At 32.0% G+C, this 15281-nt stretch overlaps 2 protein-coding genes across 6 annotated transcripts; both read right to left on the bottom strand.

Annotated features, from left to right (window-relative positions):
- Positions 1 to 477: 477 nt before the first annotated feature.
- LOC134280020 (uncharacterized) lies at positions 478 to 5933 on the bottom strand. Of its 5 annotated transcripts, XR_009994819.1 has the most exons (8): positions 5707 to 5929; positions 5376 to 5500; positions 3796 to 4290; positions 3382 to 3425; positions 2506 to 2558; positions 2276 to 2404; positions 1732 to 1843; positions 1309 to 1542 (listed from the first exon to the last, which is right to left on the bottom strand). XR_009994819.1 is itself a non-coding variant. In XM_062762450.1 (5 exons), exons 1-5 carry the CDS (start codon positions 2722 to 2724, stop codon positions 1146 to 1148), a joined length of 771 nt encoding a protein of 256 aa, XP_062618434.1. In that variant the 5' UTR covers positions 2725 to 3061; the 3' UTR covers positions 478 to 1145. The 5 variants fall into 5 exon arrangements, 2 of the variants coding, with proteins under 2 accessions (XP_062618434.1, XP_062618435.1); XR_009994818.1 differs by having other exon boundaries at positions 3382 to 4290; positions 5707 to 5932; XR_009994820.1 differs by having other exon boundaries at positions 3382 to 4290; positions 5844 to 5887.
- Positions 5934 to 10668: 4735 nt separating this feature from the next.
- Positions 10669 to 14497, bottom strand: LOC134280019 (protein draper-like). The gene is made up of 5 exons (XM_062762449.1): positions 14381 to 14497; positions 14027 to 14094; positions 13641 to 13766; positions 13234 to 13396; positions 10669 to 11878 (listed from the first exon to the last, which is right to left on the bottom strand). The coding sequence occupies exons 1-5, from the start codon at positions 14494 to 14496 to the stop codon at positions 11443 to 11445; spliced, it is 909 nt and encodes a 302-aa protein (XP_062618433.1). The 5' UTR covers position 14497; the 3' UTR covers positions 10669 to 11442.
- Positions 14498 to 15281: the final 784 nt, after the last annotated feature.

Below are 15281 nucleotides of genomic sequence, written 5' to 3'. Positions count from 1 at the left end.
AGTGTAATATAAACTTTAGAAAAATATACCAAGCCAGGTGAATTTTAAGAGGAAGATCAAAATGACAAAAAATTAGCTATATTACATAGGCTGATTTTTACCATTTAGCTTTTCCTAATAAAATTCACCCGGCTTGGAAAATTTTTGATAAGTTTATATTACACTTTTGGCACCATGTTAACATATTCTGAAATTTGTTTTCACCTGTAAACCTTTACTGAATGTGATTTGTCTAGATTTGTTTTTTATTGAAATATTACTAATATTTTCCAAGTCTTTTTCATAGTCCAGTTCTTCGGAGAAAAAATTCTAAGAACCATCCACATTTCTTAACTTGTGACATGATATGTAATCTTTTTCAAAGAAAAAATTTGTTTGTATCATCTGTCCTTAAGTAGTTTTTGGAAACGGAGTCTTTTTTTAAAACAATCTGTTGGAAAATATCATGTGTTCTAATTGCGCCATACGTTAACAGGTTAAGCAGACCTGTTGTTATTGTATGAAGATATATTTCTTCTACAAGAAAATTAGAAGACTCTTGCTTTAGAATTAAATTGCTCTCAATGAGTTCCTCCTTTGATATTTAAATGGAATGGTGTTGCAAGGAAATACTTAAGAAATACATAAATGTTTAACAATTACAGATACAGGTTTCCGTGGCATTTGAGTAAACTAGTTAAATGATAATATCCTCTTATGTCAAGTAATATTTAATAATTAGAAACTTAAATCATTGACATCTACTTGTTGATAAATTGCTATGCGAGGATAAAAAGAGCATGTATTTTAATATAATTTCACCAATTAAAACGACGTGTAAGTAGGTATCAATGAATGTCAAAAAGCCATTTTAAACTGAAATGCACATTCATTTCGACATAGTATCATTAACTAGATTGCACATTCATTTCTACATATAATTATTCACTACACTGTCGTTCATTTCTACATATAATAATTCGCTAGATTACATTCATTTCTACATATAATTACTAGTATTTACTAGATTGCATATTCATTTCTACATTTAATTATTCGCTAAATTGTCGTTCATTTCTACATATAATTATTCACTTAAGATTGCACATTCATGTTTAGATATAATCACTAGTATTTACTATATTGAACTACATTTTTACATATAATTATTCATCAGATTGTACATTCATTTCCACGTACTCCTCTTCTTCAATGTCATCTTCATCTTCTCCTTCGTCACCTGTAAAATGATGAACTTTATCTTTTGGTGGAGCCATGGACATCCTCATAGCAAAATAATCCTCTGTAGGTTTATTTGAATCTACGTCATTGTGAGGAGGCGCCTTCCTGACACGATTTAGTAATGCGTCAACATAAACATTTAACTTCCCTCTTCTTTTAGGTGATTCCAGACTGCTTTCGTTTGGATTCTCCGCATCTTCCTCATCATCATCAGAGGACGGAGCTCTCCGAAAACGTTTTAGCAAGGCACCTGAGAATATGTTTAATTTTCTTTTTCTTCTAGCTGTTTCTTGATTGTTGTCCTGTTCGCCTCTAGTGATCCTATGGGATTGAAAGAATATAAGAATCCATTGTCTAATAAAATATATTTATATTTCATATGAAGTGTAGGCAAACACTATACGTATACAAATGACCGTTAATTTTCTCTTATGCATTTATAGCAAACTGGGTATTAACTTGGAAATTTGATTTACTTTGGTTCAGCAATACTGAAAAAAAAATTCCAACCTTGTTCTAGTCGATATGAAAGCATTAATTGCAATCGTTATCGGTATACTGTTAATGACTAGCGTCCCTAAAACAATGAAAGTCCAGTAGTGATATGTTCCGGTCTTCAAATCTGCAGTATAAAAATTATACGCCGTAAATTATTTTAGAGAATGAGAAACACTGTTCCTAACATAATGTTTTGAAGATACGTCTGCTGTTTCATGAAAGTTAGCATTGAAATTTCTTCCAAATTATTTGACCGTTTTATAAAGAAAACACAGAACATTTTGTACACTTTTGAAATATCACTAATGAGTTTCTCATACTAGTATTCATAACAGAATTGATGTTCCTATAAGTTTCATTTTTCTCTTTTGATAATTTAGTTTCTTTAAAGCACAAACAAGAGGAAAACTTAAAACACGTTATGTGCTTTTTCAAGTAAACTTTTTATTTATAAAAATATTTAATTTGATGCCCATCAATCAAAACTTCATTGCCTTTCAAAGAAAGCAGCATAGATCTATGCGCCAGTAAAGTAAACAGTTAAAAATCCCCTTACCTTGAGGGCATCCACTTGTTCTATCACATACAATGGTTCCACAATCACACCGTTCATTGCATCCATGACCGTAATACCCCGGTGTACAGGGCCCGCCCGAACAATTTCTACCAAAAGAACCTATACACGCTATCCGAAATAAAATAAATCAATAAAAAGATTCTCATATCAGAAGATTCATGAGAAGAAGACAAACAAAGCAAATTCTACATCAATCATAAATTATTTACGTTTGCATCGGGTATCCTCGGGATAGTAATTTTCACAACATTCAGACGTTGATCTGTGCAAAAAAATTGAAATATTGTTGTAATCTCGCATTTAATGAAGTTCGAGTTATCTAACAAGAAATAATAATGAGATATATACTTATTTTTGCAGTCTTCGAGACCTGTGCAAGATATAGAAAGAAAGCTGTCCAGAACTAATACTCCAAAGCCAACCCTCATATCGAGGCTGTGAATATGACCATTGCAACAGGTCAAATGCTTTTTCAAGATAGTGAGTTTTAATAGCTAAATACTTAGCATCATGCGTCCGTGATTCGAGAGTTTCAAAAACTTTCCTTGTCTCCTCAACGCCTATAGTACTTGCAAAATTATCGCATTTTTATTTTAAGCTTTGAATGCTAAATTTATTTTCTAATAGCATATTCCTTGTTCTGATTTTTTTCAATATCACTCGCTCATAAATGCTCATTTATCATAAAAGAATTCTAGATCTTATTCTTGGAACAAAGTATTTTTGTCTATAAATAATTGTATTTGTTGATGGGGTGATTACAAACACAAGGAAATAACATGAAAACACCTGTCCACTAAGATATTTTAATATTTTAATTCTCAAATAAATTGAATTATCAATTAAACATGATGATTAAAAACAACTTGTTCTCGATTATTCAGTGAAATTACAATTTACAGATATGTATTGCCTGTAGATTTTATTTTAGAAGATCACAGTTCATTATTTCGCCTTTTTCATGCATATTTATCCATATTGATTCAAATTAAAGAAAATGAAACAAATATTAGAAAACTCGTATGTATGAGCAAAATAAATTTCCATTCTACAACTTCCAGTATAGCTTTTTACATGTAACTCACCAAAACTGATATTCTATCCTCTCTGGATTGCTCCCAATATAATTCTATTAAATGAATAAGACAAGATATCGACTTTGTTTGCCAAGTCTTGTTGATTACATGCCCAAATTTGATAACCTTGATGTATTAAATACATGCATGAAAAATTTCATTCTGAAAAGTTTATGAAGACTTGACATCGTATTCTTAAAAAAAATACTATTGAATACAAATTGAATACATAATTATATTGCCATACCATAAAGAAAAAAGACAACTTATTTAATCTGTATAATCCGGACAGACCTCGCCATAATTTAAGAAGTTATGTCTGAAATATCTATAAAATAAAGTTCTTAATCTTCTGTAGTATATACGTCTGAGATGACGTTTTTTAGTGACAAAATTAGTGCCAAAAGTCTTTTGAAAATTCACCCCCACTGCGTTTTATCTGTTATTTATTTCCCTTGATATTGACATGTCCTTATCAAGAAGAATTAATATTCACCAATCAAAAATTCATATTTAAGTTTCCAAAAATCTGCGGAATGATTTCGAAATTTCATAAGCTGACTTATTGCAAATAAGATAGACTGTTGCCTTTTTGTAGTTTGTAATGAACAGGCACTCATAAACATCTCCGAAACAGGTGTTTGATTAGTTTTACCATGTTATTCATTAACATAATACGATATTCGGAAATACACACTTTTGACAATCAATGTCATCAGAAACCAAATTCTCATATGAAGAGGAGGATAAAATTGATTGAAGGACGGAAAGAACGATGAAATGATCTCCTGTTAAGGTTGTAGACTAATCTGATCGTAGGATGTTACAATCGTGCTCAATTCTTGTTCTTCGTATGTCGGGTTGACGACAGGTTTGGTCTTCTTTCTTGATATTGTCAACTTTCCCTTCAAGTGTCTTCTACAAAGTAAATATAAAAATCATATAAGTATCTGTAAAGGTCTTCACTTTGAAACCATACAATTTTGAATTTTTCAAAGGAATTTTTGCATAAAATGTGAAGATTACACAATCACTATAAATTTATTTACTCTTATGACAATATCAAGCAAGTTAAACACATGACTGTGATAAAAAGTAAGAAGAATTGTGCATGATGTGCTAACCAGGTACAGAATGACAACTTTTTTACAATCATATCACATTTAAGGACTTTCTTCTGGGACAGCGACTTTTAAACTTCGTAATCAAAATATAATCTTTGCAATGGATTTTCTTTCATGTTCCATGAAATATTTATGCATTGCACTGTTCTTTTTAAAGTATTTATTTAAGGAATGACTCTAATTCTTGGCCAAATTATTCGATTATAACCTGGTTTGGGTCAGTTTACGTTTTATAATCCGCGAAGCTGATTATAAAAAAGCGTAAACTGACACAATCCAGGTTATAATCGAATAATTTGGCCAAGAATTAGAGTCATTCCTTATGATTTAATTTTAAAATAATTAAACAAATGTGGGTGTAAAATTGTGCTGCTTCTTATGAGTTCAAATTTGCCGTTCAATAATACATCCCTAGTAACGGAAGTGATATGAAACAAAGGGAGGTAATAACTGAAACATAGATCTAGCAGCCATGATGTTTGTTTACACGAGGTAAGATCGAGATAATGTTTGAAGTTAAAGGTACATTTATTAAATCTGAAATTTTCCATGAATCCCAAGGACTGGAAATGAGGGGATTGCATGGATACAGATGATTCAGCTGGTTGTCAAGGGGGTGTGTCCCCATACCAAACCAGGCTATTGAGAAATATTTTGCGTTCCTTTTTGGAAATCAACCAATGAGAGACTAGAATACAAACAAAATTAAATTATTAAAAGATACTTTGATTGTGCGTAAGCAATGCACAAGATGTGGATCAGACATTCTGCCTTTTGAATACTTTATCTATTTTTCTATGAATTCTGAAATACGCGTTTAAAACTAGTACTTTGTCATTCTCAAATTAAAGACTCTTGCGTTGAACATAGCTATCATACCTGTGTTTGAAGAGAATGTTCAGGAGAATACAAATTAAGAGGATGATGCATACACTCAAGAACGAACACAAGGTGACCAGGAACTTGTCAATCGTTTGTCCATCACAGACTGGCATCTCTACTCTCTAAGTTATAGTGTATGAAAAAAATCAGAAATCAAAACTGGAGTATTAATAATCGTGTATGTATCTAGCTCATGGTCATTGACCTTTTCAAAGAATGTAAAATGTGGGTCATATCTATCCAAATCTTCTAGAAATGGTATTTATAAGGGAAATATTTTATGGGAAAATGTTAAGATCTGCATTTAACGAAAACAGAAATGACTTACCTTCTTGAAATGTATTACATCATATTGTGGTACAGTGAAGTATGGGATGGGACAATCAATAAATCCTAAGACAATATGCTTTATGCCAATGAGTTTAATTATTTTCTACTTTATGCAGCTGAGATTAATACACTTACTAGACATTCATTTTATGTTTCCTTGTAAATACTAAACATGTATATTCGTCCATTTTTTTAAAAAGGAAACAAGCGACAAAATAATACCAATAGAGCCAGAGCGGAACTCCAATTCTCTCTCTTTCTCTCTCTCTCTATACATAAACGTATATATTCTGATTTAGAAAAACCATGGAACAAAGATCAAGTACCTTGTTTATTTCCATGTTACAATCAATCCCTTGACACACATGTACGTACACTACTAAGTCAAAAACGTACTGACATTCCCATTTTTTACTGACAAACTTAGAAAATTACTGACAATGTGCTGTCGTTACTGTAAAACTTAGACAATTACTGACCTTTTTACTGTCGGTACTGATAAACTTAGAAAAGTGCTGACAATCTTAGTCGGTGCTGAAAAACTTAGACAATTACTGACCCGTTTACTGTCCCTGCTGAAAAAATTAGACAAGTGCTGACATTTACTGATAATTACTGTCCCTATTGTTCTCGCTCTCGGAGTAGCTGCAGTAGTGTGGAATTGATTGAATTGATTTTTTTTTTTATTTTAACATAGATAATTATTTTATTTATTTGTTTTTTTCATATAATTTTTAACTATGTCCAGATGATGTCTTTGAAAAAAAAAAAGCTTATTTGATCGATTTATAGAAAATTGATTTGTAAAAAAATATTTTCAAGAGAAGGGATAAAATTTCAAAACCTTCAAAAAGATAAGCAATTTAAAAAAAAACTAAAAATCTTCGTTTAGTAGTGAGATATGAAATTTTACAGAGGTCTTTTCCTTTTTATAATAAAACAATGTTATTACATGACATGCATTTTATAATATTTTTTTAAATTAACATTAATTCCCTGACTTTCTTTAATATTAATTTAAAGAATTAAACTGTTAGGCTAGATGTGTTTTATTCAATTTTAATTTGATATATTTTAATTAGTTTGAATAATTTTAATAAACTCATAGCGCACGGTGAGGCCATGGGTGCCCTCTTTTGAGGGAAGGCGTTTGTTAAAGTTTTCATATTATGTAAAATTTTTAATTATGTGGAGGCCGCCCACATTTGTTTTTGTGCAGTCAAACATACCCGAATCCAAGAATTTGCAATTTAAGAAAAAAACACTGAACAATTAAAAGACAGACGGGGGATTTAATTTTTTTTTATTTTATTTATTGGGCAGGGGGAGGGGGGCCTGGATTGATCGTTGATCTTTGACATTCATTGATTTAGTCACTGTCCGCATTATTCTTTTGAAATAATGTACATCTTTTAGCTGATTCTCGAATCTGGATTTTCTGGAACCCCACCTGAAAGTGTTATTTTAATTCAAATACATGTAAAACTATGACATTTTATATTATCATCATTTGTCTATGCATACTCCTGAAACAAAACTTTGATAGAAATTAATATCAATGTTCTTTCCAATTAGAGTGTCGGTAGACGTTCACATGGATCTAGTTTCTTTTTCAAATTAAAATGGGGGGGGGGGGGGCACGTGCTAAATGTAGAACGATGAACATGTACTTATTTATTTTACTAAAGTAGAACACACAATTAATACTGTCGTGTTTAAGTTTGAACTCATTTTTATTTGTTTAGGTAAAAAATTTGATAAATTTAATTAAATATAATAAATTAACTTAATAAATCGACGTTTCATAGCTTTGTTCGATATCGAAAATAGTATCATGATTTTACAGTAACACTGTGCTTTTTATTCGTCCAAATTATTCAAGTCGTTTAGCTGGTATCCAGCCGAATTACATAATCATTCAAGATACAATCGGAAACTCTGTGAAGCACCTGTGTGTATATATATAAATCGCCTGAGGCGATATATGTGTATATAGCGGGTAAAGAAGATATATAGGTGTCACTATATTATATATATATATATATATATTTCACTGGAAGTTAGTTACGCAACATTACGGCGACAGGTAGACTCTTCTTCAAGACAGTCAGAATTTGAGAAATTCAACACCAACACATACGTAATATAAATAATTATACAATCTACAAACCTTCAACCTCTTTTTAGATTAAATAAATATTTTTTTTAATATACCGACGTAAGAAAAAATTAACGATTAATGAAAAAAGAAGATTGATGTAAAAACCAACCGGGAAAAGGCAGAAATTGTTTAAAGATTAAAGCAAAAATAAATATATGAGAAGGGAAACATTACATCCAAAGTTTTGTAAAAATTACTGGTTCCTAATATTTTTTGTTAAGTCGTGTTAGTGTGTGTGTGGGACAGTTGAGTGAGGAACTTGTTTGATTAACAAATCAAGTAAAAAATAGTTCATAGTATATTTCCTCACCTTTTTATCAGTAGTTAAGAATAATTAAAAATAAAATACAATTTATATGCAGAATATTATGACAGTTAAAAAAACAGCCGGAGTTTAACTATATTTTAAACTTTGCCTGGGTCGATATTGATTTTTTGGAGAGAGAGAGAGAGAGGAGGGAGAGAAAGAGAGAGTTGAATGGTTACTCAACACGGTAGATAATGGGCACTTACAGTTAGCGAATAATCTTACTCTGATGAAAAGGAAAGATGTTAATGAAACATGAATCAAATAAATAATGATTACGGGTATAAATTGATCAAATGGACAAAGAAATTTGCATCAATCAAAAAACTTACACACTTTTATATTTATAAAATTCAAATACCGGTGTACTAGATTTTTTTTCATGTAACGTGTGTGTAGGGGGGGGGGGGGGGGTTATACATGAATGCTAGAGGGTTCGAAATAAATATTTGTGAGCACTGGTTCAACGGACTAATGACTTCCAATTTCACTACGTCGTAAAATAATTTACTAGACAAGTCCGCCCTCTGCCTTATTATTACGTTAACATCATAACACCCCCACGCCTACCTACTTTAATGAGATGAATTTAATCTCAGCACATAAAATTAAATTAATTACAATTCACCGATAGCTACAGGAGGAAATTGGAAGTTATGAAACATGTAATATTTTTGTTAAAATTGAATCATGATTAAAAAATACTTAAAGATTAAGTTCAAAAACTAAATAGTGATCTAACCCCCTCGGCATTGTGAATAAACGGAGCACTTGTCAAGTATTAAGGTTTTTTTTTTATTTGTTTTTATTTACTTATTGTTTGTATTTTTAACAGAGAGAGAGAGGGAGGGAGAGAGAGAAGAAAAATATTGGAGAAAAATGGTGCTACTGCTAATATTAGTCTTACCGCTGACCTAGTAAATATAAATTAATATTTTCCGTAAGATTACTATAATTGCTAGTACTTGAATTTTTATCACTAGTCTGATAATTATTTATTAGTCTCGGACTTACAGATATTGAGTACTTATGAACCCTGCGTATTCGATCAACCAACCATTCATTTAGATACAATGTTTTAAGTGACAAAATCAACAAGGCATAGTACAAGTTTATATATTGAACACTGCACTGTTCAAAAGGGGAACTCCCGTATGAGCAAATGAAACCGGAAATCTTAAACAGCAGGGGCGTAGTATCAGGGGGGGGGGGGGGCAGGCCCCCCACTTTTTCTCCCGACATTACCTTTACTATAGAAAATGTTTACTGAAAGGAAGGTTGCCCCCCCCCCCCCCCACATTTCAGCAAAGTGTAGTGTTATAAGAAAATTAACCCCAAAAAGTTTGAATTGAAAGATAGTTGGTCTTGAGAAAAGTTAGCCACTACCCCCCCCCCCCCCCCCCCCCCCCCCCCCCCCCCCCCCCCCCCCCCCCCCCCCCCCACGAAATAGGATTTTCGACTTCGTGCAACTTTTAACTTTTCCTTTTTTTTTTTTTTTTTTTTTGCTTGTCAACTTTTTCAGGTAAGTAAAAAAAAATTTTCTCAGGTTGGCCCCCCCCACTTCCAAAAACGATGAGCACTACGCGCCTGAACAGGGGTATATAATTGTAGCGGACAGTATATAGGGAACTTATACTGCTTCGCTAGTGAGCTAGCTTTTCTGGTGATGCGGTAGAGTCTCCCTCTATTTCAGGCAAGTTAAGTAACGGCGAGCCTGTTTCCCCCTTGGATGGGTGACCGCTTCACGTTACATAATTATATGACTTGTACAGATATGTTCGAGAACATTAGGAAACTGAATTACCTATCGGTAATTATTCAATATTTAGAAGATTTCCTTTTTTAATAAGAGACATCTGTCCTGTTTGTGAAAAGAAAATTGATACAACTTTCCGATCGTGAAAAAAGGGTGGGGGGGGGGGGCTTTACATTAAAGTCAGATATCTGTCTGCAAAGAAATAAATAGATTAAAGCTAACTTGATGATTAATTAATTTTAATTCTTTAATTGAACAGGGATAGATATATTCAACTCATAAATTAAACTTGATTTACACAATAGTAAATTTCAATACATATTCTGAATTATTTTACAGATAACAATAATATTTAGATTTAAAAAAAATAATAACTGCCAGGGATTTTTTTCATCAAAAATTAAAATAAGACTGTTTTTAAATACAAAGTATAGCACACAGTCATTTTCACACCACTGCAGCCTCCCCAAGAGCGAGAACAATAGGGTCAGTAATTATCAGTAAATGTCTGCACTTGTCTAAGTTTTTCAGCAGGGACAGTAAACGGGTCAGTAATTGTCTAAGTCTAGTCACCGACTAAGATTGTCAGCACTTTTCTAAGTTTATCAGCACCGGCAGTAAAAGGGTCAGTAATTGTCTAAGTTTTTCAGTAACGACAGCACATTGTCAGTAATTTTCTAAGTTTATCAGTAAAAAATGGGAATGTCAGTACGTTTCTGACTTAGTAGTGGTACTCAATACAAAATGAAACAGTCAAATTCAAAGAATTGTGGTCACCAGGTTTAGGTGTCTTGGTGGATTGGATGTCAGTATTAATGGCATATTGCGTCAAATATGAACGCCCTTTCATTTGCCAGTCAACAGTAATCACCAAAGTTTTTTTTTTTAAATAAGGTCAAACATAAGGGTGATGGTAAATGGGTTATAAATCATTGTACAGAAACATCTTGTCACAGGTAATATGAAAGCCTTAAATATTTTTCCACACCAATCACTTCCAGGTCAAAATTCAATACCAATTTAAAGTACATGTAATTTTAAAAAAAAAATTAAAAGTAGGTCAAACTTCAAGATCAAAGCTCATAGTATATTTGAAAAGGTCTTGTCACGGGTGATGAACATGTAAAATATGAAAGCAATGTCTCTTCTTATTCAAAGGTCATGACAAAGGTTAAAAAATTTGTGACAGATGAGACGAACTGACAGACGTACAGATAAATGAGATTTAATGTCTTCTCGCTTTCACAAAAGTGGGGGACAAAATGGCGATTTAGCAAATTTTGAATTTCTTTTACATAAACAGTATACATTTAATTTTAAAGGAATCATAATAACTACAAACATGAATTTTACGGCTGATTATATCATTTTGTTAAATAAACACTCCCAGCTATTACGCACTATCTTATAGATTCCCTGATAGCTTGTACTTCAAAAGACATTGATTTTTATGCTTTCATCATTAAAGACATATATGTTTATTGTTAGAGGACTTCGTAACTTAATCAAGTCACATTTTGTAACCAATAGATTCTGCATTAACGGGATCTAAATAGTCTTCTGTTCCGTTTCCTTCTAGATATTGATCGGTGGATTGCCTGAATAATTGTGAAGAAGTTCCAGGTTTAACTAAACTGTATTGCAGGTCCCTGGTTGATGATTTATTTTTACTTCTGATATTATCCTCATCACTGCCATAATACTTTGTTCCGTTATTAGATTTTCCTCTTAATTCTGTAGAACTCTCTAGTTTTCTTACAGGATGTTCATCAACGTAGTCGTACTTCCGATGCGGTAAGGTGACGTTTTTGGTTGATAGGGTACTGGATTCCTCCACATCATTGTACTGTTCAGCGTACATGTGTATTTGTCCTGTGTTTGGTTTAAGTCCGTAATATTGTGTGTTCTTTGTCACGTTTGTTAAATTTTCAGACCCTGTCTTCTTTCTACATGTATATGAGAATCATTTTATTATTATCAAATATTGTGTGTAACCCACAGTTTGAATAAAATTTAAAAAGTACATGTAATATGTACTAATTAAACATATTTGTGAAGGACTGGAGATAAAACATGTTAAAAGAAAGTATTTTAAAAGATTATCAATTGAACAAAATTTCAAAATAGGACGGAAAAATTGAAAACAAACCATAGCTCAGGTGTTTGCCTCTAATTATTCATATTTTGGTGTTAAGTCGATTTTTTTTCACAAATAACCCCAGGTCAAAATTCCATACTTGTATTCTGACACCCAAATGTACATCTTCAGAATACGCCCTGACTTCTTCAAAATATGATTGAGCTATGATGAAGAGCTTAAGATATGTTCTAAATAAACATTTTAGATCTGCATTTGGTCCCCAAAGAAATGAAATATATGGAAATAACAAACAGTATTCAAGCACAAAAGTCAACAAAACAATATAAAATAGAAGCAGAGCAAACACGGACCTACAAAATATTAGAGGTGGGATCAGGTGCCTTGGAGGAGTGAGCATGTATATACTGTCATAATACTTTCTCGTTGGACCGGTCAGACTGGCTAATTGCTCCTTGTAATGATCAGGAACTAAATCCGCTGTCAATTCAGAGTGTAAATAATGGCCTAACAATTAGTATGAAAAACGTCAGTCAGCATTTGACTCAATGTTAAATTGTATTTGCTGACAAGGTCATAGTATCGACCACAGAACTTACGAAATTTAAACGAAACTGCTGATCTTTTTGTTTCATCAACTTGTTTGTCAATAATAAATCTCGTTTCAGAAATTGTTCATACGTAGAGCATGCTTTTTCATATCGAATCGATGACAGATAAACTCCATATGAAGGTATATTGCTGCATAAGTAAGGGAAGTTGACGATCGAAAAGTTAAAGTCATCACGTTTATCAAATAGCTTAGTTGTTAGATTACCATTAACGTCTTTTTCAAGTAAAATATCCAAATATGAATCAGATATGTCATACTCTTTTTATTTCAAGCTCACCGGGATATATCGTATAAAATAAACATTTTATAGCTGCATTTAGTCTCCAAAGAAAGTAAGAATCCTGTAACCTATAATTGTCCAATCACAAGTGACTATTTATTCTCAAAAGAAAATTCGTTACTGCAGATATTTTAAGCAGATCAGGCACTTTAAACATCATTTTTGGCCCCAATGTGACAGATGGACTGACGAACCAGAATAACAACAATATAATACTAGTATACCCGAACTTTCCTTAAAAAGTGCGGGTATAATTGTGCTAGATTATGATCAGTGTGCAAACACAAAAAATGACGTTGGTCATACTAACTTTCTTTTCCGACAGCAGACAACAGTTTGTATGATTAAACACATCAGCAGGCAGGTAGAGACTGCGGTAACCACTATCATGGCACTGACAGGCCAAGTTGTAGGGTACTCGTGTTTGTGAAGGGTCAACATATACTTTTCCCCAGGAAAAGAGGTCCGGTTTTCTAGAAGTTCATATTAAAATAATAAATATTAATAATATTAATAATATTTATAATAAAATATAATTAACCACTGATGAAGGCTCAATCAAAATATTTCAAAGATTTATTTAATTCTATTGCTGAAATAGAGACTTTTGGATATCAGCTGTTTGGCTGTTTTCGATTATTAAGTATATAGAGAAAATCGTTTAGGCTTTTTTTAAACCGAAATATAGATAATCACAGTACTCCCCACCAGACCTACCTTGACATCCATAAACTTGATGACATTCAGAACACTTGTCACCACACGAAAGTTTGCAATGAGTTCCATATGTACCACGAGGACAGATGCTTTCACAATTAGCTCCAAATGTTCCAGGGGGACAGACTGAAAGAACAGGAAACTTTGTAAGTTATACAGTATTCAAAAGCTGTTTGATCACATTGCAAACAATTCTTTTCACAATGGGAATTTTGTTCATAAAGCATGTTAGGTTGAATAGGGCAAGTTAGCTTTTAGAGCTGTACAATGTGCTTTTCAAATATACGAACAGAAAAAAAGGAAATTAATTTGATGTTTCTTTTTTTCTTGAACGTTCTTGAATTCTTAGGAATTGGTGTTATGATTTTTTTTTTTAAAGATGAAACCTGTGCAGGATCCGTGTTCATCTCGGGTGTAACCGTAGCAACAACTTAAAATCCCGAAAGTATCTGATCTTAAATAGAAAATGAATGAATATAATTAGTTATATTAATTAACAAGATCTTGAAAATCAGATGTGTATTTCAATGTTGTTTCAATACTCAATAGACCAGGGAGCAATCGTATTGTACGATTACAAATGATATATATATATATATATATATATATATATATATATATATATATATATATATATATATATATATATATATGTGTAATACTCTTTTTGAAACTTCAAATTATATAAAGTATTTTTTTCTAATTAAAAACGACTTTCATTTCAAGTGTCCTTAACTTACGGACAGATGTTGAATCTTCCTAGCTCCTTTTCTGTCCATTTCTGTCCTGTTTCTTGTGTCACAACTGGTACTATGAACAAACAAATGTGCGGCCCTACTGAATAGGTTAATCCCATTATACACACCGTGTATATGAAATGTTACAGAAACAACATTTACTCTTCCTTTAAGAAAAACTAAATAAAATCAAATCTTATTTCGTTATATCATTGACTTTTAACGAAAATGAATCTAACAATTATTTTCCCCCTCTATGCTCAAGTACAGCACTATAAATATTATGTTAGAATTACGTTAATAACATTTTTGACCTTTAATAGAACGTTTTAAAATAAAACTTCAATGAACACTTCAGAAGAAACAGGACAATGATACTTCCCCATGCATTCTCCTCGACGCTGTATTAATTTTTCAGTGTAAATCTCTGTTATTTTAAAACATTCTGTAAATGGTGGTTGGCTGGAATCGTATGGCAAGGAGATTATCTAAAGACAACGTTAAATTTTATAACTTGGAAAGTGAGATAGGTTTTCAAAAGTTAGGGGGTGGTTGTCAGATTGCGGAAGAATTGGTCTCCAAATACGTTATAAATACAGTATTATCAGTAAGAAATCAAAAGTAAGTCTGAGGATGACCTAATACAAGGAAGAATATTCAAGAGTTTCAGTTTTATTTTAGAAGTTGTTTCTTATGATAATATGATTATGCATCACTTCTAAAATACATGTGTTTTCAAACAGTATTGATAAATTTTCTCCTTCACTGCTCTTAAAGCAATATGAGCTGCAATTTTAATGATAGAATTTTTTGTAGCAATATTGTAAATAACTTTTTCAATGACAGAAAAAAATAGCGTTAATAAACTTCTGTTGTTCATATTTGTGATAGAAGTACTTCTGTT

The sequence above is a fragment of the Saccostrea cucullata genome, unplaced genomic scaffold (assembly GCF_032062105.1).
Source record: "Saccostrea cucullata isolate Sc308-1 unplaced genomic scaffold, CSIRO_AGI_Scuc_v1 ctg5954, whole genome shotgun sequence".
Lineage (NCBI taxonomy): Eukaryota > Metazoa > Mollusca > Bivalvia > Ostreida > Ostreidae > Saccostrea > Saccostrea cuccullata.
This window is presented reverse-complemented; position numbering and strand designations above follow the sequence as displayed.

Coding starts and splice junctions, on each gene's coding strand:
- LOC134280019 (XM_062762449.1), bottom strand. CDS start 14,496: ATGGGATTAACCTATTCAGTAGGGCCGCACATTTGTTTGTTCATAGTA. Junction 14,095..14,380: donor GGAAGATTCAACATCTGTCC/GTAAGTTAAGGA, acceptor TTTCTATTTAAG/ATCAGATACTTTCGGGATTT. Junction 13,767..14,026: donor TGAACACGGATCCTGCACAG/GTTTCATCTTTA, acceptor CTGTTCTTTCAG/TCTGTCCCCCTGGAACATTT.
- LOC134280020 (XM_062762450.1), bottom strand. CDS start 2,724: ATGAGGGTTGGCTTTGGAGTATTAGTTCTGGACAGCTTTCTTTCTATA. Junction 2,405..2,505: donor CGAGGATACCCGATGCAAAC/GTAAATAATTTA, acceptor TATTTCGGATAG/CGTGTATAGGTTCTTTTGGT. Junction 1,844..2,275: donor AACAAGTGGATGCCCTCAAG/GTAAGGGGATTT, acceptor TTTATACTGCAG/ATTTGAAGACCGGAACATAT.